Source organism: Peromyscus californicus, unplaced genomic scaffold (genome assembly GCF_007827085.1).
Source record: "Peromyscus californicus insignis strain IS unplaced genomic scaffold, ASM782708v3 Scaffold_21__1_contigs__length_65335640, whole genome shotgun sequence".
In the NCBI taxonomy this organism is placed as follows: Eukaryota; Metazoa; Chordata; class Mammalia; order Rodentia; family Cricetidae; genus Peromyscus; species Peromyscus californicus.
The window spans coordinates 8,898,041-8,922,489 of NW_026294514.1; the positions used below are offsets into that span (position 1 = coordinate 8,898,041).

Below are 24,449 nucleotides of genomic sequence, written 5' to 3' on the forward strand. Positions count from 1 at the left end.
CAACTGGAAAAAATGAGTTAATAACTCAAGAGTAAAAATGGCAAAAAAAATTTACATATATCTTAATTTTTATATATGTGATGCTTGCTTCTGGAAGAAAAAAGATCTGGTAGTTGTGCTAATTAATGTTAATTGTCAATTTGGCAGGATCTAAAACCACCTGAGCAATAGGCCTCTGGGAATGCCCATAAGAGATTATCTTGCAAAGCCCCACCTAAATTGTGGGCAAAACCATTGGCTGGGCAGGAGATCCTGGACTAGGGTTAGCATACATCCACACATAGACACAGGCCAGCCTCGATAACATGGTGAGACCATTTCTCAAAAACCCCAAAAAGATCAGGACAGACTAATTCAACACTGATTAACTCTGAGGATGCTATACGTTGTTAAACTTTTCTAGACTATTGTATACAATCAACTAAAATTTTGAACTTTAAAAATTTAAGAACACAAGGAAAGGGGCTGGAGAAATGGCCTGTCAGTTAGAGGGCACTAGCCACTCTTCTTGAGGACCCAGGGTCAATCCCCAGCACTCACATGGCAACTTAGAACATCTATTAACTCCAACTGCAGGGGATCCAATGCCCTCTTCTGGCTTCCAAGGGCAACAATCATGCAAGTGATGCAGGCAAAACACCATATACATGAACTAAGTTTGTATAAATATGAGGACAAACTGGAAAAATAAACCCTTGACTTTTATGTTGAAAATGAAAAAATATTAAATGGCCAGGCAGTGGTGCTTTTAATCCCAGCACTCAGGAGGCAGAGGCAGGTGGATCTCTGAGGCCAGCCTAGTACGCAAGGCTACACAGAAAGACCCTGTCATGAACAATGCCCACCTCCCCACTCCCCCAAAAAGAGCTTCCAGATTCCAGACAGTGGAAAATAGAACTCAAGCAATAAAAATTAGACCATTAAACACTACTTAGAGAACCAACCAACCTTGTGCACATATGGCCGTACTAAGTCATCAAGTTTATACAATATCCTATCAATAACTTTCACAAGTAAATGACGCTCTTGATCCTCAAGTGTAGGAGACATCAGCAGAGGAAGAATCTGGTTAAACAAAGGTCCAGCCCCAAATTCTCGAGCTTTATCAGTAATCTGACGTAAAGCAGCCTGGGGAAAAGCAGAAAGAAAAGATTTATTTTCGTTTATGAGCAAGCATTCAGAAGGGGTAAATTTCATCAGGAATCATATTTTTTTGAATCACATTTTGATGTATACTTAGGTAAGACAATTTACATCTAAGAATTCATTTTTGTCAAAATTATTTTAATGTTTAAACTCACATGACCCAAGTTTAATGGCATCAGCTCATTCAAACAGGGTAATTTAGTGGCAGGTGAGGTGGCTAAGAGGTAAAGGGGCTTATCACCAAGCCCAATGACCCCTACTACAACCCCTGGGATCTAGACAATGGAAGGAGACCCAACTTCCAAAGCTGTCCTCTGACCTCTCTGTTTACTCTGGAGTATCACCTACCCACATACCTGTACACACACCCACGCACTATGTATATACTAAATAAATGAATAAATGGGCATAAAAGAAAAAAGGGTAATTAATTTATAGGGCTTATAACACTCCTCAGAGGGTAAAGGGTACTGGCTACCAAGCCTGATGATCATCTGAGTTCAATTCTAAGAACCCACATAATAGAAGGAAACAACCGATTCCTGCAAGTTATCGTCATGTATGTGTGCCCATAAATAAATGTTTAAAGGATAATTTAGTTGTGCCATAGAACCATACAAGTATATACCATCTGCCTTAAGATGTTGAGCCATAAGAGCCTTCCAGAATCAAGCCACATTCGGTGTTAACAGAAAAACTCACATAATTTCCACTAATCACTTCTAGTTCCAAACATTCACTTTAAAGCTGTCAAGGACAAAAGGAATTTAATTTTCTCATATCCTTATCAGAACAAAATCCTTTGATTATAAGAATTAAATTCACTGCGCCTGGAGCATAAGGCTTTAATGCCAAGCAGCTACTCCCGAAGAGGATCCAAAGCTCAAGGCTTGCCTGAACAAGCTTAAGACGAAGCTAAGCAACTTATCAGAGACCATATAAAAAGCCAAAAAAGAAACCAGAACAGAGTGCCATGTCTTATTCTGTTAATTCCATCACTCAGGTGGCGAGGCAAAAAGGATTGCTATCAGACTAAATCCAACCTGGGCTATGAGTTTCAGCACAGCTTGGGGTACAGTTTGAGAACCTGTCTCAAAACAAACAAAAATAATGATATAATAATTTAACAAACTAGACCGAGGAGCCAGATGTGGCACATATTTTTATTATTTATTGTTCATTAAAGGTGGAATACACCTTTAACTAACTGCAACATTTGAGAGCCAGAGGCAGGTGGATTTCTGGAGGTTCCAAGCCAGCCTAGTCTACATAGTGAGTTCCACAGCAATCAGGACTAAAAGCCAAAATAAAATAAAATAAAAACAGAACTTACCTTTCTCATTGGAGGTGTACCATTCTTAATTTTTAAAAGCAACTTCATTATTTTTCTCTCTTTCTGCTCTTCTGGACTAAGTGTTGATTCATCAACATCAACCTACAGTAAAATTGAAAAGTAGATCAAGACAGTGATTTGTAACTCCCAAACAAGAGCAACACTGCATTTCTGCTAGCATCACTTACCAATAGTTTATCAAAGTACTGAATGTCATCAGGCTTTAAAAATGGCAGGTTCCCAGACGGCTGGTCATTAACACTTTTCATCGTTCTATCTTCGGTTTGCATGTGGAAACCAGTCATACCGCCCAAAGGTGTGGGAGTTGCTGTCAGCTTCCGAGCTGGAGTTCGAATAGGCACATAGCCGGCTGGAGGGGGAAGGACCTGAGAGAGAGTCACAGTACACGTTAGGAGGACGGCCTTGGCCTTCCACACTGAAGGACAGCATAGTAGCATTTACACTTACAGAGAATTTACAATTCATTAGCTAGCAAGCTTATTTACCTGGAGAAAACATAACCCACTGTTCAAAGTTAAAAGTTAAGATATTTATGAAAAATAATTTCTAATTTGTTAAATTTTAATTAACAAATTAGAAATTAAATGAGAAAGAAACAGATGAAGCACTCTAAAAATTCTGGCCACATTCAAACATTAACATGTTTGAAATATCAACATGTTGTAAAGCCAGTATGTAAATTAATGAAACTTGAAAATTATAAAAACTGCAAATCAGTGATTTCCCAAAAGGTACCACTGTTAGAGCAAATATTTATAATCATTCATTTAAGTGGAAACAAACTTATATGTTTTATATAATAGATTACAAAAATCATGTATGTTTTAGAAATAAACTGAAAATTCACATAAACTCCTAAATACTATAAAAATGTATTTTAAGACTGAACTCTACAAAACTGACTCAAATACAGAAAAGTAAAACTAAAGTATTTGCCAAGACCCTCTGAAAGAAATGCCAAATTAAACCCATTATAAAACCCATAGAATATCTAAAAATATGAGTTAAAAACAATAGGATTCGGTTTTAAAGCAGTGAGACTTTTGTTGCTAATAACACTTTCCTCGGTAGGACAATAAGCCTAACACAGGTCCTCTCCAAATAGTCAAATATTGTGTCTGAAAAATGTCAAGGAGACTGAAGATTTGATAAACATATCTGATGCCACCTGTACGTACTTCATTAAATTTTTTTGCTGCTTGTTAAGGCATGTGCAGCATGGACCTCTGACTAAGCATTTGTCAAATCCATTGGTGTCACTGTACACTGAAGGTGTACTTTAAGATTTTACTTATTAGACTCACAAAAGAACAAGTGTCCTTCCTATTGGTATTAAGGAAGCTAAGGACTATAACTGAGAAAGATACTTAAACAATCAACATTAGATTGTCCACATGCAAAGCATTACATGGAGGCTACAAGGCGACTTTGGTTTTTAATGTTTTATCGATTAATTCTTGTCCTCCTCGGCAAATGCTCTAGACTGAGGAATGTGGCATGTTCATCGGCAGCAATAACTAACCCAAACCTAACGGGATGGGGTAGCGCACACACCTGCACACTGCTGACAACAGTCAACAGCAAAAAGGCTCTAACGGCCACTATAAGATTAAGGTTAGCCGGGCAGTGGTGGCACACGCCTTTTACCCAGCACTTGGGAGGCAGAGCCAGGTGGATCTCTGTGAGTTCGAGGCCAGCCTGGTCTACAAAGTGAGTTCCAGGACAGCCAGGGCTACACAGAGAAACCCTGTCTCAAAAAACCAAAACCAAAAAAGATGAAGACTGTCTTGGTTCTGACTCTAGCTACAATCACAAACAGCTCTTTGCCAACAAGTACTTCTATAGTGACAGGTACTTGGAAAATTTTATAGTTCAAAACAAACTTCAATAATCTGAGCTACAGGGTGAGGCCCTGTTGTAAAATACAACAAAAACGACATTTCCATTTATTACAGTAGAAAGAGCATTCTTTGTGTCATTTAGAGACACAAAGTTTTATTGAGGTAGCAAGTAAACCAGCCAGTTAGCTGAGCTCAGTGCTACAAAACTGATAAATGGAAACAAGCTACACTGCACTAATTCAGAGGTCCTCACAGCACTGGCTGGGAACCTCCAGAAGTCTGTCCTCAAGATTCCTTACTTACAAACTAAGAAGAGCCAGGAGTGGTGGCGTACCCTTTAGACAGATCTGTGAGGTTAAGGTCAGCGTGGTCTCTATCTGAAGTTCCAGGCTAGCCATGATTACACAGTGAGACACTATCTCAAAACGTAAGAACTGTTCTTTAATAGCGGGTACTAGAGAAGTGGTTCAGCAACCTACAACACTTGCACCTCAAATCATGAGGACCAGAGTTCAGAACCCAGAACCCACGCTGGGCAACTCACAACCGCCTGTAATTCCAGTGGAGGAATGAAAATGGCTTCTCAGACACCTGAACTCACATGCACATACTCATACACATAATTAAAAATAAAATAACATTTTTAAATTAACTTTCATTTTATGTGCAGTGATGTTTTGCATGTTGTGTGTATCTGTGTGAAGGTGTCAGAACTCCTGGAGCTGGAGATACAATTGTGAGCTGCCATGTGGTTGCTGGGAATTGAACAGGGGTCCTTTGGAAGAGCAGCCAGTGTTCTTAACCACTGAGCCATCTCTCCAGCCCATAAAATAGTATTTTTTAAAATATTTTTGTGTGCCTGGATTTAAGCTTGTACACTTGAGTACAGAGCCTGAGAAGACCAGCACACGGCACGGGATTCTTGAGACCCACAGGTGCCTGGGAGCTCTTTGATGTGGGTGCTGGGAACTGAACTCCACTCTCCTCTAAGAGCAGTACATGCTCTTAACAGCTGAGCCATTTCTCCAGTCCCCAAAAGAAAATATTTTTTTCAGGGGGACGGTTTGAGACAGGGTCTCTCTGGCCTGGAACTTGTTATCTGAACCAGACTGGCCTCAAACTCAGAAATCTGCCTCTGGCTTCCATCAATCACTAGGATTAAAGACAGGCACCATCACAACTGGCGAAATAATAAAGCTCCCTGTTACTCATTTCATCTCTATTACTTTTCCAACTGAAATGCACTTAGTAGTACCTATATAAAAAAAAAAAAAAAAGAAGGAACTGATTAGTAAATCTGGGTGAGGCCTATGCAAATTTGCCAGGTGATTTTTTTTTTTTTAACCAAATGCTTAAAACTCATATCCTAAATACCAACACATTCATCATATATTCATCAATAGCACCTTATATCCTTCTGGGAACATAGCATCTAATTCTTCATCAGAAAGTGGGCGGTTTCGCTCATCAATTTCTCTCTCCCATCGCCAAGCCTGAAGCTGTTCAGGAGTCATGCTCATTATGTGACCTACCAAAAAAGCCAAGTTTTAATGATCCACAGTGCAAGACTTTATCACTAAATAGGTCCTTACCTGTTTGTTTTTATATTAGAATGCAAATCAAGACACTTTTATATTCTTATTCTTAACAGAAAAGCTAGCATTAATAGCACCCAGAAAAACCAGCAAAAAAATTACAACCGTTACAAGAGAAAGAATGAATGATTTCCAATGAGCGTTTCTACCTGGAGTGGGGGTAGCCATGTTCATGGCTGGTGTGCCGATTGGGGTTTTTCCTGGAGTCAGAACAGGAGTGCTTCCCCCCATCTGACTAGCTGGTGTTTCATCCCAACGAGACTTTCTTTTACTTGCTCCAGGAGTTGGTGTTTCCCCGATAGAGTCTCCACCTCGATCTGTTCGAGGAGTCTCAGCCCATCCACTTCCATGCCCAGGAGTATCTACAAAAACAAAGAGTCAGGAAGATCACACTATTAACCACTTTTCAAACACTGCTTCCCCCACATGCAATACGATTAAGTTCAAAAGGAAGATATTCCAAAAACAAGATATACTTAAAAGTTTTGTTCAGTATTTTTGGATTTCCTTTCCACTGACTACAAAGGTACACACAGCAACTAATGAGAAACAAAAACTTGTGTTTTCATCCATATGATCACTCTGTGGAACCATCCACTGTTTATCTTGAGTCATGTTCCAGCTACTTTTCTAGACATCCAACACTAGATTTAGGCAAATTTCTGAGACAGAATATAAAATATAGGCTAGCAGGAGTCAGAACGTGGTAAAGAAAAGAAAGCATTGTTTAAAGGATGCAGTTTCTGTTTGGGTCACTGAAAAAAAGATATAGAAATGACTTATAGCATAATTGTGCAACACTGTATGTTCAAAGCCACTAAATTGTGTACTTAAAATTGGTATATTTAAACATGCACATAGGAGGCTGAGGCAAGAGAATCACCAGGTGAAGACTAGTGAGATGATATCCAAAACATTTTTTAAAGTTAAAAAAAAAAAAAAACCACAAAATTATCATCCTTTTATTTTTTTAAAATACAAAATTTATCTTCTATGGTTCTTCCCATTAATCTTCAGCCTCTTCAAAATGGGGAAAGAATTACTGGGCACTCAATTTGCTATGTTCTTTTTTTTTATTTTAATTTAATCCAAGTTGAAGTATGTTCCGTTGACTTATTCACTGTGTATGCTGGAGAGTACCCACCATGATGCACCCATGGAGCTGGGGCTTCTCTACCACGTGGGTCCCAGGGACCAAAGCCCTGTCCCCAGGCATGGCCGGTGGTAAGTGCCTTTACCACTGAGCATGTCACTCCCAAGGTGTAAATTTTATTAAGAAAGATTTTAATGCGGATTTAAGCTTGAGTGCTGAGACACACAGTCAGGGAAAGGACAGTTTTACACACTCAGTAGGTTCAGACTTCTCAAAGAGTCAACCTGCTCCACCTCCACAGGAGCTGGTCAGTTACATAGAAAGTATAGACCTCAGCCTGAAACACAACACTCAAGTCAACACTTCATCCAAACACTCGTCTGTCTCCACTCCTCTAAAAGTACCTACCTCTTTCTGTCTTGGGGGTCTCGTCCCATCTGTTTTTACGAGCGCTGGAAGTTGCACCGCCATGGCCTGGGGTTGCATGGCCTGGCGTATCGCCTCGTCCAGGAGTAGCGGCTCCCGCAGGTGTATGACTAGGTGTAGGATCCCATATTTTTGAACCTGGGGTTGCTCCAGGTGTTTCACTTCCTTTTGCACGACCTGGTGTCTCGTCCCATCTTAAAGAAGGGGTGTGCCCAGGGGTCTTAACAAAGCAGAAGAATTGTATTTTACAATGTGTTCAACAAAAACCAAATAAATGTATCTGAGTTGTCTCCTATACTCAAAGTTAAAATAGACTATCATTCTGCTTACTGTCTTACAAATGCTTATAATAAAACCAATGTACAGCTTTCATTTGGAACAATGAAAAAAGCCCTAGATCAAACCATGAAACACAGGACTGCAAGATGGCTCAGCACTGGCTGCTCTTCCAAAGGACCTGGGTTCAATTCCCAGCACCCACATGGTAGCTCACAACTGTCTGTAGCTCCAGTTCTAGGGCTTCTGACACCCTGACACAGACATACATGCAGATAAAACACCAATGCACATAAAAATAAATAAATAAATAAATCGTTAAAAAAGCACACACACGTTCTGGGTTGTAAACTTTTGTAAATATATATTGTACTGGTAATTTGTCAAGTGCTGCCTACGTCTGTTAAAAGCTGATGCTGAAAGAGGAGTTGCCCAACCCCCATTTCAGACCCAAGCATGTTTGTCTCAAACTGTTTTCCAAGACACACTTCCTAGGTGGAGCTGACACCCTCTTACTACAACAGGAAGAGGAAAAAGAGCAAAAGAGCCCAAGAGTAAAAACACCATCCTTGAGAACAGCTAAACGGTAAACTATTTCTAGCAAATGTCACCTACTGTTACCACATGATAAACACGTCTGCGCTACAGCAGGGAAGGAAAGGCATTCATGGAGGGAAAGCCACCTAAGGAACTAAGCTAACTGCCTCAGTTTCCCCAACTGATGTCTGCTGGATGTTGGAATGCCTTTGTTGATGATGTTACTTTTGTTTTTTCTCTTATTCAGGCTACTCCAGCTGTCTCTTCTGGATATTATAAAACCCTCATAAAACCCTCATGCAATGAAGTTTTATTTATCTGCTGTACCTATCTTATCTACTAGTTGTTATTGTTCTCTTAGTCCTTTAAAATTTTTTTATTATAAACAAATTTGTAAATACACACACACACACACACACACACACACCAAAAACCAGACCTAAAGTATCCAGCTGGAACAGCCATTTAGAATGGAAGCTGTACAGCTTTCTTTAACTCTTATGTGCTGTACACTTAATAAACTCATTCAAAACCGAAAGCAAGGCAATTAAAATCATCTCCAAATCATAAAATATCTTAAAATAGACAACTAAGAACTCTGTGGCTTTAGAAAATCCATGGACGTTTGTCTATCTACATCTCCAACAGAAGACTTTCAGTTCTGATTTAAACTCATGCTTTCCAAGCTGGATCTCTGAGACACAGAACCTCTGGAGAAGAAGGAACATACTTTTTTTTTTTTGGTTTTTCGAGACAGGGTTTCTCTGTGTAGCTTTGCGCCTTTCCTGGAACTCGCTTTGGAGACCAGGCTGGCCTCGAACTCACAGAGATCCACCTGGCTCTGCCTCCCGAGTGCTGGGATTAAAGGCGTGCGCCACCACCGCCCGGCAGGAACATACTTTTTAAAACATGTTATAAGCCAGAAGAAAGTAAATCTCTGTGAGAGTGCAGAGCCAATCTGGTTTACATGGTTTCAGGCAACCCAGAGCTCTGGGCTACACGCTGCTTTGATAGAAGCATAGAACCACTGTTTCTAAGAGTTGAAGGCTCCCAGAGCTGGTGGTAAACGTACCACCACCATGATGGGAAGCTGAAGTGGGCAGAGCCACCAGCGACAGCTGCTATTTTAGCCCTAGTAATGCTGCAGTTTAAAACAACAGATTCACAATAAGACAGATTCAGATGGAACAAGACTTTAAATGTTTTACCATGTGTGTAAAAATGTACGTAAGCTTCGAAGAGAGAGAAAAAGTAATATATACAGTTATATAAAGAAATAGTTTTTAAAAATAAAGTCTTTAAAGAGACAGTAAAGGTAGTATAAAAATAAGCCATGTAAAGATGGATATTACACAGAAAATCTGGATTGTGTTGTCTTTGGGATTTTTTTTTAAAGATTTATTTATTTATTATATATACAGTGTTCTGCCTGCATGTCAGATTTTATTACAGATGGTTGTGAGCCACCATGTGGTTGCTGGGAATTGAACTCAGGACCTCTGGAATAGCAGTCAGTGCTCTTAATCACTGAGCCATCTCTCCAGCCCCCTATCTTTGGGATTTTTAACTGCAGAAAAACATTTGATCATAAAAGCTGTTGAGTTAGGTCAGTATCTATATTTAAAGGTACCTTGACTTCAAAATTTGAATGTAAAGATATGTTGCTTTGGAAAGGAGGCTCTGCTTTTGTGTCCGCAGAAAGCCAGAGGCTATGGATTTGTTCCAGATTAAGGTTTGACCAGCCAAGACTCCCAGAAAGATCTCCGATGACACCATGGCCCAGATGATCCAACATCCAGAACGGTTTCAAGGCAACTGGCTCAGACGATACACCCTCACGGACTACTCCATAATCCTAAAATTGTCTTTGTGTCCCCTTAAGATACAGCACCCCCCTCCAGCAGGAAGCAGTAAGAGAAGCTATGCCCAGGGCTGGAGAGATGGCTCAGAGGTTAAGAGCACTGGCTGCTATTCCAGAGGTCCCGAGTTCAATTCCCAGCAACCACATGGTGGCTCACAACCATCCATAATGAGATCTGGTGCCCTCTTCTGACCTGCAGGTGTATATGCAGACAGAACACTGTATACATAATAAATACATAAATCTTAAAAAAAAAAATAAAAATAAAAAATAAAAAAGCCAGAGCTGCAGTTTTAAAAAAGAGAGAGAGAGAGAGAGAGAGAGAGAGAGAGAGAGAGAGAGAGAGAGAGAAGCTACGCCCAAATTCCCGAATATACCAAGCTGGCTTTGGAGATGGAACTGGCTCACTCCTTCTCTAAACCCAAACATATTCCTTAAAAAAAAAAAGGTTGAGAGATTCTTTTGTCCCAAATCAGGAGAGCCCTCTGGTGTGGGACAGAGAAAAACCAATATTTTTATTTAAATCAGGTTGATTATAAATGTAATCTCTCTCTAAAGAAGAAAAGAGGATATGCTACAGATATGACAGGATGAAAGGGTAGATTACTGAATCTACTTTTAAAGAGCAACAACTTGTTTGAAAAGTTTTACATTGCTATAGATTTTAGTTTATTGATACAAATTTAAAGTTAATTTTGTTACACTGTATGTAATTTCTACTCTTGTTTAAGGTATTATGTTTGTACAGCTCATTTAAAATTGTAATGGATAATTAAGAAATAGATTAATATTTAGTCATCTATGATAATCATACTTGTAGCCATGTTAGTAAGTTTTCTAGGGATACATAGATATATTTCAGATAGATAGGCAATCTTCAAACACTTCAAAGACCTACAGAATATGGCATTTAAGATGTTTTAAAAATTTAGACTTTCTAGAGAGTGAGACATGTCTGCTCCTGGCAGCACCCATTTACTTCAGAGAGGAGGATGGGCATCAAAGAAACTCCATATGGAGTTTATCATCTTCTTGGCAAAAATAGCCATTTGGGCAATAAACTGTTCTTGCCTGGACTGCTTGATCGACTGGACATGCAGGACCCATGGGAAGGTGACCACTGAACTTTGCTTGGCAAAATGGTCCTTCAGGTTCCTGCTTCACAGAGGAAACTGCCAGATGTTCTACAGGACACAGAGAAAAGTGACTGAGAGACTCTAGGCCTGTGAGTTAAAGACAGATGCCCCAACTTTACAAGAGAACTTTGGATGACTGTCCAGGCTGCCAGCTGTCTCTGTCTACTCTCGTAAGACTCCCGAGAGTTGCTTGTGTCCTTTCTCATTTCTCAGGTAATAGTATATCCTTCTGGGGTCTTTAATGTAGTTGAAGACTAAAGTTACAAATGTGTGGAATGCAGGCTGGCAGGCTCGGCAGCAAATACCTTTACCTACTGTGATGCTGCCAAGATCAGTGGGAAGAAAAGACTAGAGGTGGATTAAAGTGAGACCCAAGAGTGCAGAACAGCTCAAATATGCAGTGTCATGGTGGTGGCACAGGGAGAGAGGGGTACGTTTTATATTTGTGGGATGAAGTAGCCCAGAAACCGGCTTGGAACTCATAATCCTGCCTCACCCCCCCTAGGGAGGGATTATAAGGATACAGCACCACATTCGGCTAAAGAAGACTGTTATTCAGGATGGAAAAATTCTGGATAAGGTAAGTAACAAAAATGAATTATTCACAATCTTAATTTGCTCTTCCTATCCAAAGAAGACGTGGGACTATGAATCCTCCTGTCATGCCTCCTACTTTCCATAAATGAGCTGATGGGTCTGAGTCAGGACGGTTGTTATACAAACCCATCAGACTCAACTGAAGACAGCTCAGCAGGTAAGAGCGTTTAGCTGCTCTAGCAAAGACCCTGAGTCCAGTTCCTACCACTACACTGGTGGCTCCTCGCAGCCTGTAACTCCAACTCTGACACCTTCTCCTGACCTCCATGGATATCTGTACACGTGTGGTGTGCATTCACAGACATACCTGTAACTAAAAGTAATAAATCTTTTTTAAAAAATTAACTCTTCTGAACCGGGCGGTGTTGGCGCACGCCTTTAAACCCAGCACTAGGGAGGCAGAGCCAGGCGGATCTCTGTGAGTTCGAGGCCAGCCTGGGCTACTAAGTGAGTTCCAGGAAAGGCGCAAAGCTACACAGAGAAACCCTGTCTCAAAAAAACCAAAAAATAAAATAAAAATAAAAATAAAAAACTCTTCTGTCTAGTTACAAGTACACAGCTAAGCTATTCTGAGTAAAACAGTTTATCTTGTCTTTAAAAACTTGGAAGTACAGCTAGGATCTAGTTTGTTTTAATGACTATTTCTGTCACTGTGGATTGCTGTTAGCTCTAGGTTAGCCCACTGTGTATTATTTACATACCATGAAAAATTCATCTTTAACTAATAGTATTTTCCCATTTTCAGGGTTGGTCTACATTAAACCCAATACATAGCTCTGGGCTAGGCATGGTGGCACGAGACTTTAATCTCAGCACTCAGGAAGCAGAGAGAAAAGAATCTCTGAGTCTGAGACCAGCCTGGTCTACAGAGCAAGTTTCAGGACAGCCAGGGATACACAGAGAAACCCTATTTTGAAAAACCAAAACAAAGCAAACAAACAAGGGTGGGGGGGTATCCAAGTTTAGTTCCCAGAACTTAAATCAGACAACTCACAACACCTGAAACTCCAGCTTCAGAGGATCCAACGCCCTCTTCTGGCCTTCACTGGCACTGTACTCACACTTGCACAAACCCACACATAGACACACATACATGTGTAAATAATAAACCTTTTTTTAAGATTTATTTATTTATTATGCATACTGTGTTCTGCCTGCACGTATGCCTGCAGGCCAGAAGAGGGCACCAGATCTAACTACAGATGGTTGTGAGCCACCATGCGGTTGCTAGGAATTGAGCTCAGGACCTCTGGAAGAGCAGCCAGTGCTCTTAACCTCTGAGCCAATAAATCTTGTTTTAAATTAGCTTTGAACACCAACAGAATTAAAGTTAGGGATGGGTCAGAAGATGGCTCAGTGGGTAAAGGTACCTGACACCAAACCTTACAACTTGAATTCCATCACTAAGACTCACTTGGAGAAAACCAACTTCTATGGCTTATCTCTGACCTCTACATGTACACATGCGCATTCACATACACACACAAAAAAAAGGGAAAAAATAGAAAAATAAATGTAAGTAGTCATGAATTATGCATAGCAGGATCACATTCTCTCAATGAGAAAATGGAGAGTCTTCAGGATCTATCTTAAACTGTGAGTGGGGGGGGGCTATCCACCACCCCCACATTTCCCCAGAGTGCTCTTGAGTTGGAGCAGCAGGAAATATTAGCTAGAAAGATTTAGAGTGTGGAGATAAACGGAAAATACAGGATAGCCTCGAGACGGCCTGGAACCTATTCCAACGAGCCCTGACTGTCTCTGCCATAGGGTATTAATAGAAATGCTAAGGGGTGGAGCAAAAGACCTCCCCCAAGCACAGCCAACTGCAGACCATCTCAGACACCTGCACCCAGGCCTGTGGTCCAATCATCCTCTCTATGCAGACCAGCTGGGTAAAGCCACTAGGAAACCTGAAAATGGGCTCCCACATTAAACTAAACTGACAACTATGTATTGGGTTTAATGTAGACCAATCCCGAAAATGGGAAAATACTATTAGTTAAAGATGAGTTTTTCATGATATGTAAATAATACACAGTGGGCTAAGCTAGCACTAACAACAATTTAGAGCACAGTGACAGAAATAGAGTCATTAAAACAAACTAGATCCTATCTGTACTTCCAAGTAGCACTATTCAAAGTGTGTTTCTGGAAAGGACGAAGCAGAGTAAAGAGAACAGGCTGACAGTTGTGAATCCAGCAGATATAAGAACACCAAGGAAGCCAAAGGGGCAGAAAGATGATACAAGGAACTCATCATTTCCTCTTCAAAAAGAACGTTGAAATGTCAGCAAGGTATGGTGGATTGTACCTATAATCCCAACACCTGGGAGGTAGAGGTGGGCGAATCAAGAGCTCAAGTCATCCTTTCTCAGTTACAACATGACTTAAGGGTGAGCCAGCAAGATGGAGAACAAAGGAATATAGAGCAATGATTTCCTAAGTACAGAATCTCTGTTTTGTGTGATGGAAACACCCCACAAATGAGTAGTAGTATCAGGACATAATATCATTACGTAATAAATCAATACAATTAATGTAATTAATGAATATCATAAATATAATTATTGAATGAATACTGCAAATGTAATCAATGAATACCACAAATGTAATTAATATCATGAGTGTAATTAATGAATACCATGAATGTAATTAAAAAATCAACCAATCAATCAATCAATAAAAAGGGTGAGCCAGGCTACATGAGACCCTGTCTCAAAGACAAAGAAACAAACAAACAAAAAAAAAAACTATTAAATATCCAAACCTGTCCAACTAAGACAAATATACAAGTCTAAGGAATGGAAGTGGACAGATTGCACACACCTTTATCCCAGCACTAGGGACACAGGAGACAGATCTCTGTATGTTCAAAGCCAACCTGGTCTAAACAGCAAGTTTAAGGCAAGCTAAGGCTATACAAGACCCCATCTAACCCTATCTTAAAAAAACAGAGAAAAGAAAAAGGAGGGCAAGAAGGAGGGTGGGAGAAATATCTCAGCAGCTAAAAACATTGATTCTGCCAGGCGGTAGTGATGCATGCCTTTAATCCCAGCACTTGGTGGGTCAATCTCAGAGTGTGATGCTACCCTGGCCTATACAGCAAGTTCCAGGGTAGCCAGGGCTATAAGGCAAAACCTCGTGAATGAATGAGTGAGTGGAAGGAAGGAAGGAAGGAAGGAAGGAAGGAAGGAAGGAAGGAAGGAAGGAAAAAAGGAAGGAAGGAAGGAAGGAAGGAAGGAAGGAAGGAAGGAAGGAAGGAAGGAAGGAAGGAAAAAAGGAAGGAAGGAAGGAAGGAAGGAAAAAAGGAAGGAAGGAAGGAAGGAAGGAAAAAAGGAAGGAAGGAAGGAAGGAAGGAAGGAAGGAAGGAAGGAAAAAAGGAAGGAAGGAAGGAAGGAAGGAAGGAAGGAAGGAAGGAAGGAAGGAAGGAAGGAACGAAGGAAGGAAGGAAGGAAAGAAGGAAGGAAGGAAGTTAGTTCAAAGAGAACAGTCCATTCCTCAGCACATGGAATGAACAACGCCCTGTCCCCATTCAGGTACTGAGGTTGTAACCTCTGATGTGACTGCAGTCAGAGACTGGTGAGATTCAAAGTTAAATGAGATAAAAAGAGACAAGAAAATCGAATCCTCGCAAGACTGACAGAAAAGAGTTACGAGAAAACAGTGACCAAGTGCTCTCACCAGACAGCACCCTGCTAGCAGTAAGATCCAGACTTTGACCTTCCATAAATGAGAAAATAAACTTCTGTCAAATAAACTTAAACCACTCCATAGAGAAAAATTTAAGAAGCAATCAAAAGAAAAAATTACCTCTGCCTGATCCCAACTTGACAGCTTCTTGGGAGTGGCGCCAGGAGTCTGGTCAGCGGTCTGATCCCAGCGCCGCTTTCGTTTTGAGGGGGGCTGGGATGCTGCTGCCCCATTGACGACTTTTAGTTCTCCAGCTTTAGCTTTTTCTGCTAGTTGTTGCCTAATTTCTCTCTGAAAAACATTAGAAAGAGCAGAATACTTATCTTTCACATTGTTTCATTAGAGGAAAAAACTCACAGGTACCCGGCATGCCTGAGATTCTGTTCAATTCCCGCATCAGCAAATGGGAGGGGAAGAGTTCTGTCAGCTAAGTCTTTATGCCACTAGTATCCTCACTTGTATTTAGTAAGTTATTTGGTATCCCACTCATTCTATTTTCTGTCCCGAGTTCTGGCACTGACCCGTACCTTTGCTATCATGTGTTTGCAGTTCTACAGCACTGCCTTTCGTCCTGAACAGTACATAAGCGACTCCAGAATTTTAACAGCCTACACTCTAAAGCTGTAAAGTAAAATCTCTAGTCAGTAAATAAGATCTCCACTCTAACAGCAGAGAAATGAAAAATATAAAACTAAGAGTATAAGCCAGGGGTAGTGGCACACGCCTGTGATTCATAGTCTAAGGCAGAAATGTTTCTTTGAATTTAAGACCAATGGAGAGTTCCACACCAACCAGGATACATAGCAAGACTCTGGTCTCAAAAACAAAAAAGAACAAAAAAAGCAAAAATAAAACAGTGTTGGGCTAGAGAGATGGCTCAGAGGTTAAGAGCACTCTACTCTTTCAGAGGTCCTGAGTTCAATTCCCAGCAGATATGATGGTTCAACCATTTATAACAACATCTGGTGCCCTCTTCTGGCATGTAGGCATGCATGCAGACAGAATACTGTATATATAATAAATAAATCTTAAAAAAAAAAAAAAACTTTAAAACAAAAAGCAACTTAATGTCATAACAAATGCATTTAGTTTATTCTTTCATTCTAAAATGAGGCTCCACTTCTCTTTTAATTCACCTAACAAACTTCATTTAATTATGTTATTAATAAAGACACAGTAGCTATTAAAACAACCCCAGCCAGTTATGGTGGTGTGCACTTTAATCCTCAAGAGGTAGAGGTAGGGAGATTCCGTTGAGTTGGAGACCAGCCTGTAACTATGGAGCTACAGAGTGAGTTCTAGGTTAACCTGGGCTAGAGAAAGACCCTACTTCAAAGAATAATCAAAAAGAACAAGACTGGGGACAGCAAGATGGCTCAGCTGGTAAAAGCAATTGTCACCAAGCCTGACACCTACATTTAGTCCCTGGGACGCACTGGGTAGAACAGAACTGCCTCCTGCCAACTGTCCTCTTACCTCCATGCACACCATGACATAAGCATATACACACAAATGTGTGATGAAACAAAAATTACAAAAAACAGTTGAGGTTTAGCTTCCCAGCACTGCTTCTGTGCTAACACAGAATTAGTAAGCCAGAAGGATCACTCAGAATTCTTGATCTACATCCAAACCAAATGAGCAGTAGGGATTCTTTAAGAACTAATGTGACCCCTAGCTCCCTGAGGTATACTAAACTCCCTACACACCTCCCCAAGCATATATGCACACAGAGGAGACCAAAGAGCTCCAGAAAATCAAAATATCAAGTTTCAAAGGTGATCTAATTCTGGGATAATTTTTTTAACTTAATTTGTAATTTTTACAAATGAAATACTACAGTCCAATCATGCTTGGTCCCACCTTTAATTCCAGCACTTGAGAGGCAGAACTGAGTTTTAGGCCAGCCAGGGCTACATAAGACCATCTTTAAAAAATAATTGCTGGGCAGCAGTGACATACACCTTTAATCCCAGCACTCCAGCTCTCAGGAGGCAAAGGCAGGTGGATCTTTGTGAGTTCAAGACCACCCTAGTCTACAGAGTGAGTTCCAGAACAGTCAGGGCTACACAGAAAAACCCTGTCTCAAGGGAAAGAAAAATTGCTGTGAACAACAAAAACTAAACTGTAAACTTCTCTCAAACTCTCTTCAATTACTTCACAGCCATTATGCTGAGAAGTGAGTTCCTACCTCTTCCTTAGTCAGATGTTGTTCCCGCATAACATCCATGTAAGTTCTGGCATTCATTTTAGGGTCAGGGGTCTTCCCTCCTGCAGAAAAGAACAGCAACAGGACAAGAGTACAATAAATAAAGGATATTAGGTTCAACTGATTTCTCTGCCCTGCTCTAATATTATGTTATTCCATAATCATTTAATTTATTTTTTGGTGGAAAACTTTGATAATTATACATCTTACTTTTTATTGAGTTTGCTGATCAATTTAACCTGTTTGAACACAAACATATCTACAGCAGTTTAAAACAATTATTTTAATGCATAGATAAAGCAAAATGACAGCACAGTTTAGAGTCTTCAGAAGTGATGGGTTCCTGGGTTGCTAATCCGGAATACGTACACTTTCGTGCCTTTGTCTCCATCAGCAGTTCTGACTTCAAGCAGCAGAATAGAAGCCTAGAAAATTATCTCTTTACCATTAGTAACACTTTGGAAAGATATTTATATTCAAAACATTACCTGTTGCAAGCTGTTAAAATCCTGACTACAGTAACTGACTACATAAGTTCTTCATACAGTGATCTAAACAGTTGTAACTTAGAAAATCTAATATACCTACAATCTTACTCTCATGTCACATTACTAAAAAGGGCTTCATGCTTTTTAAATTTTCTTTCTTGACCCAAAATATAATTCTATTTCTTAGAAAGTACAATTACAACTGGAAATATATTACTTAAGATATATTATTTCTACGAGTTATTACAATGCACACAAAAGAAAAGTGGTGTACAAAGAGATGTGTTAGTCTCTTGATTAAAGTTTCAGTATTTGCTTTTCAAACTGCAAAATATCTTAAAGAAGCCCAAACATCATATAACAAGATCAACAAAGGCACACTATGCTTTAGAAATGTGATAATTAGCTATACAAGTAGTATAGCATTAAAATTTAGGACAAAATAATAAAATTCTAAGACATCTCCTATGCTGACGATCATGCCCAATTGGTAGTGTCATTCTTTCTGACACTAGCTCTGATAAGACTTCCTTTGGAATACTTTTTCACCATAATCTAGAGAGGATGTGTTGAACTGCACCCTTAAGAATGCAGACAGGACTGGCATATAGCAGTACTGCTGTAGGAAAGAAATTAAGGACAGTTAGTATGGGCCTGTGAATTCTGACATACATGTTTAAATCAATTACAATTATGCAAGTAAAGAAAAGAATATCCCTATTAGTTCATGCAGGCTGAAAGTCTACCTTGTGAACCTGCAGCAGATCTATTTTAAACCAGGCACTTAGTTTTGAGGGTGGGACTCACTCACACACCTGAGGAGAGCTTCCACCAGGCTCACTATGCCCCTTGCACACTACAATTAGCAAGACAGACTCCAACTATTACAGACACCAAAGTCTTTGTACGTAACTTTCGTTTTAACTACAAATTTGCATAGAGCAAAGTAGGTGCATTTACTAAGCTTTAAGGATATGAGGGGACTCTAGTGTGAGAAACAATTTCTCAAAAGTAACAATCCAAAACTCTAGAATTTGGAATGAAAACTTGCAATAATTTGAAGTATTTTGAGCAGAAAACCACATTTGTTCAAAGTATACCAAGAGTACCCAAAACAAAAGTAAAAGAAAAACCTTTAACCCTTTGCGTTTCTATGGCATTGGCTCATTATTTTCTTGTCCTTCTACCTGGAAAGAAAACTTGCATTATAAAGATGAAGACTATGGCATCTGTGACTTCAACCAAATCTATACAAATCTATATGGGGGTCTTTAAAAAAACAAAAGCAAATTCATAAGCATGCCAAAAAAAATCAAAGGGCTAAAGACAACTTAATTAAAATAAATTTCTGAATACTTATAGAAAAGTGGGAAAGAATTACCATCTGCAAAAGGATCAAGACGCTCTGGGGAAATTATCATGGTCCGCCTATGCTTTTTGTACTCATCTTCCCGGTCTGCAATCTTTGGAGGACGATGTTCAGCAAACGGGTCATACTGGAAAAAGGATTGTTTCATTTAATAACCACTCTATCACATGACCAACACTTCCCCACCAGACACACTTCAAATAAACAAACCATTTATGTAAAAATGTTATAATTTTTACTATTTTCTACAGAGAAAATATTTTCCAGTTTCAAATAACCCTGGACTTTTGAATTACAACCTGTTTTTATGTTCAAGCTATCTGTGTGTTATTTCTCTCGCAGTTGTACATAAAATGTTTTTACATTTAAAAAAAGGACAAATACTATAGAATTGTGGTACATGAAATACATAGAATATACAAATTCATATATAGGCAGAAAGACTAGACGTTTATCTCAAGATAGACAAGAAAGGAATATAGAGTAATGATTTCCTAAGTACAGAATCTCTGTTTTATGTGATGGAAAAGCCCCACAAATGGACAGTAGTATCAGGACATAATATCATGAATGTAATAAATCAATATAATTAATGTAATTAATATCATAAATATAGTTATTGAATGAATACTGCGAATGTAATCAATGAATACCACAAATGTAATTAATATCATGAATGTAATTAATGAATATCGTGAGTGTAATTAATATCCTGAATGTAATTCATGCCACTGAATTATGAACTTAAAAATGGTTACAACTGCAAAAAAATAAAAAATATAAAAAAATTTTAAAAAAAGAAAGAAAAAGTGTGTATGGCTGATCAGTTTACAGAAGTCAACACTTCATGTAATGATGCCTTTACCAAACAGTTCTTTCTGATTCTCCCAAGTCAGCTCTTCTCTCAAAATAGTCTCAGAATTGACTGCTAAAACTTCTGTGCTTCCACTAGAACTCAGTCCCTCTTTGTAAACTGAATAAATTTTGAAGTCACCTGTTCTGTTGACTGTGGTATATCATTAAGCAATGCCACAGGGGCATGATATCCAGGCTTCTTCTGACCCAGCAAACTTGTAGATGATGAGTAGTCATCGTCATCCTGCAATCAAACACACCCAAAAAGTCAAACAAATGTCAGAACATAAAAATGTATAATTTGGCAACTATCATAGGTTTATTTCGAACTCTTCACTTTATTTAATCACAGAAATAAGTAAACAGTAATTGTTATCAAATGTACTGACTTCCTTAATAGTATGTTTACACAGCAACATATACTCCTTCTTTTCTAGTATAAAAAGTGTACAACTTGTTAACTCTCAAGAAAGGTTATCCATAAATTCACTTTAAAATGAAGACCCTTGTTTCTTAGCTTCTAGAACATGCAGGAGAATGGCGTGCTAGGACAAGGGTAGTAGTGCCAACACTGGATTCCTAATCCTAGCACTTGGTTAAGGCCAGTATGAACTAACACTGTCTCAACACACACGCATGCACATATACACAGAGGGTAGGGGACATCCTCTGCAAACACTAGTCTCTGATCAGCCTCTAGAATTTAATCTTTGGGACAATCACATAAACACCTTTGTACCAAGGGGAAAAAGTGCCAGTGACAAAGATGTGACTTGAATTTTACAAAAATAACCAGTTTGAGCCAAGCACTAGGGGGGGGGGGGGGAGCACTGGGGGCACACATTTAATCCCAGCACTTGAGAGGCATGGTCTACATGGTGAGTTGAAAGCCAACTAAGGTTATATAATGAGATCCTGTCTCAAAACAAAACATCATCAACAGCAAGTTTGATAATCTATATAAGTTTTGTCTAATTGCAATCATGCACAAACAGATTAAATAGCTATTTCACCAAATTTGAATGTTTGAGATGGTCAAAAGAAAAGCTATGTAGAATTTACATAAAAAAACCTTTGATGTTCTATTTTTTTTTTTTTTTTTTTTTTTTTGGTTTTTCGAGACAGGGTTTCTCAGTGTAGCTTTGCGCCTTTTCCTGGAACTCACTTGGTAGCCCAGGCTGGCCTCAAACTCACAGAGATCCGCCTGGCTCTGCCTCCCGAGTGCTGGGATTAAAGGTGTGTGCCACCACCGCCCGGCTGATGTTCTATTTTGTTCAGCCAAAATGGAACATCTGTGAGTTCAAGGCCAACCCAGTCTATAAAATGAGTTTCAGGACAGCCAGGGCTACACAAAGAAACCCTGTCTTGGGGGTAAAAACTGAGCACTTCAGGAAGTATCTGAGGGCATGGGGAGGGCTCCAACATTCAGGAGGCAAAAAATAGGCAGATCCTGAAAAACTGTATCAAAAAACAGGGAGTAACCACCTTCAGTCCCAGCACTTAGAAGACAAGACAGTTTGAGGCCAAGCATGGTCCGTCTACATAACCAGTTCCAGGTCGGCTAGGATTACACAGCAGGGGGGATGGGGTCCTCTCTCCTTTTAACCATGCAACTCAAACAGAAAAAAATCCCCTCTATTTCTTTTCAAAACTTTTTCAAAAACAAAAGCAAAATCAAAAACCTTGCCTCTTACAACTTACATCTTCAAGTTCAGTTGCAGCAATTGATGTCACGTATCCAGCAAATCTGCTATCACTTCCGCCATAAATCTCTTGGTCATAATAACCTGTGGAATCAAGGCCCACTCCTTGGGCTTCATCAAGAGCTGCCTTCTTGCCCTGGATTTCTCGAATCTGTGCTTCAATATCTGTAAGAAAGAAAACATTTCACATTCCAAAGAGCTCTTAATAAGATCTTATCAAAGTAACCTTAAACATAGAAAAGTTTAAGTAACTTGACCATGAAAGAGGTTAAAAGAGTAGTCCATCTACACATCTATTTCATCCCTTACCTCAACAGATGGCAGAAACCCAAAGATCTGATTTACTATGTCATCAACTACAATTACCCTAACCATTAGAATGGGCTATCAAAATTAATCGAGAAATTCTAAACCTTCCCCTAACTGAAAAATTACAGCAATTAAAAAATTACGCAAAAATATGTATTTATTATTAGCATGTGTGGCACATGTACAAATGTGTAGAGACCAGATAACTTGAAAGCTGGGTTCTCTCCTACCTTTACATGGTTCCAGGAATCAAACTGAAGTCACTAAGCTTGTGTGCAAGTGACTTGGTGAGCCATCTCTGGCAGCCAAAAAAATTAAAACTGTTGATGTTCACCAGAAACCAGAGCTATACTCACAATTATTTAAACTTACCACTACCAGAACTGAACTAGAAACATAATTCAGTGGTGCATAACTTGCTGAGCACTGTATAATCTGATACCCAGCCTCATGTATCATAGCACAAAATAAAACCCATTATTAGAGATATAAAACCAACAGTATGAATCACTTCCCTGCCTTTTGGCTAAGATCAAGTATAAAGCATTAAACCGAGCACAGTAGAGCCAGCAAAATGGCCCAGCAGGTAATAAACTGTTGGTAAGCCATCTCCTTCTACTTGCTAGGTCAAGGCCTCTGTTCCACAACTGTACAGTAGGTTCCAGGTTAGCTAGCCCCAAATCTTCTAACCAATTCTTCTGTCTTTGTTTTCCGTCTTGCAGTAAGAGTACTGAGATTATACATCCACTTTTATGCATCTTTTTACACATCTAGCTTTTTTTTTAAGGTTTATTTATTTATTATGTATACAGTGTTCTGCCTGCAGGCCAGAAGAGGGCACCAGATCTCATTACAGATGGTTGTGAGCCACCATGTGGATGCTGGCAATTGAACTCAGGACCTCTAGAAGATCAGCCAGTGCTCTTAACCTCTGAGCCATCTCTCCAGTCCCCCACATCTAGCTTTTTACATGAGTTCCTGGGATCAAACTCCTAACTGCTAAGATTACAGGTATGACTTAGCATGGCCCGCACTCTTTGGTTTTCTCAATACACTCTAATTGGGTGTACTAGAATGAAATTTCCTAGCACTGCATAAACAAGTATAATAACTCTCAATTTGTAACTCCAAAAACCCAGAAGAAGAGAAGCACTGTCAGAATAACCTAATTTGAGCTACATTTTCCTGGTTTGTTTTTTGCTATTATCTTTTCTTTTTTCCCCCTGGTTTTTTTTTTTTTTTTTTTTTTTTTGGTTTTTCGAGACAGGGTTTCTCTGTGTAGCTTTGCGCCTTTCCTGGGACTCACTTGGTAGCCCAGGCTGGCCTCGAACTCACAGAGATCCGCCTGGCTCTGCCTCCCGAGTGCTGGGATTAAAGGCGTGCGCCACTACTTTTCCTGGTTTTTTGAGACAGGGTTTCTCTGTAGTTTTGGAGCCTGTCCTGGAACTCGCTCTGTAGACCACGCTGGCCTCAAACTCACAGAGATCCGCCTGCCTCTGCCTCCCGAGTGCTAGGATTAAAGGCATGAGCCACCACTGCCTGACCGCTATTATCTCTTTTGATTAATATTTATATTTTAAAATTTTTAAAAGTTGACCATGTGGTGGTACATGCGTTTAATTACAGCACTTGGGAGGAGGGAGAGCAGAGGCAGATGGGGCTCTGTGAGTGTGGGGCCAGCAGCCAGGTCTACATAGTGAGTTCCAGGACAGTTAGGGCTATGTATGTCTTAAGAAAGACAGAAAGACAGAGAGACAGAGATGGGGGGAGGAGAAAATGGGAAATAGGAAATAGGGAAGGAAAGGAAAGGAAAGAGGAGGGAGGGGAGGAAGGAAAAGAAGAGGGAGGATAGCTGAAGTACATAAAGAATGATAAAGAATGTGTTTAGGAAAAAAATTTAAATTTCTACCCACTCTGATTATTTCTGGCACTGTTTTAGTGCCTCTAGTATGTCCAAGAGG

General features: G+C 39.6%; 1 protein-coding gene across 2 annotated transcripts in view; it reads right to left on the minus strand.

The window, feature by feature from the left end:
• Positions 1-24,449, minus strand: part of Sf3b1 (splicing factor 3b subunit 1) — a 51,166-nt gene that overhangs the window by 17,454 nt on the left and 9,263 nt on the right. Inside the window, exons 2-12 of one of the 2 annotated variants that reach the window (XM_052749467.1) lie at positions 22,178-22,344; positions 20,616-20,720; positions 19,634-19,748; positions 17,747-17,826; positions 15,676-15,846; positions 7,438-7,675; positions 6,086-6,298; positions 5,748-5,869; positions 2,668-2,865; positions 2,480-2,581; positions 949-1,128 (exon numbers count right to left, since the gene is read on the minus strand). In XM_052749467.1, the coding sequence (XP_052605427.1) occupies positions 949-1,128; positions 2,480-2,581; positions 2,668-2,865; positions 5,748-5,869; positions 6,086-6,298; positions 7,438-7,675; positions 15,676-15,846; positions 17,747-17,826; positions 19,634-19,748; positions 20,616-20,720; positions 22,178-22,344 (1,691 nt within the window). Of the gene's footprint in view, positions 1-948; positions 1,129-2,479; positions 2,582-2,667; positions 2,866-5,747; positions 5,870-6,085; positions 6,299-7,437; positions 7,676-15,675; positions 15,847-17,746; positions 17,827-18,028; positions 19,440-19,633; positions 19,749-20,615; positions 20,721-22,177; positions 22,345-24,449 lie in introns of those variants that run through there. The other variant, XM_052749466.1, reaches the window with a different exon arrangement.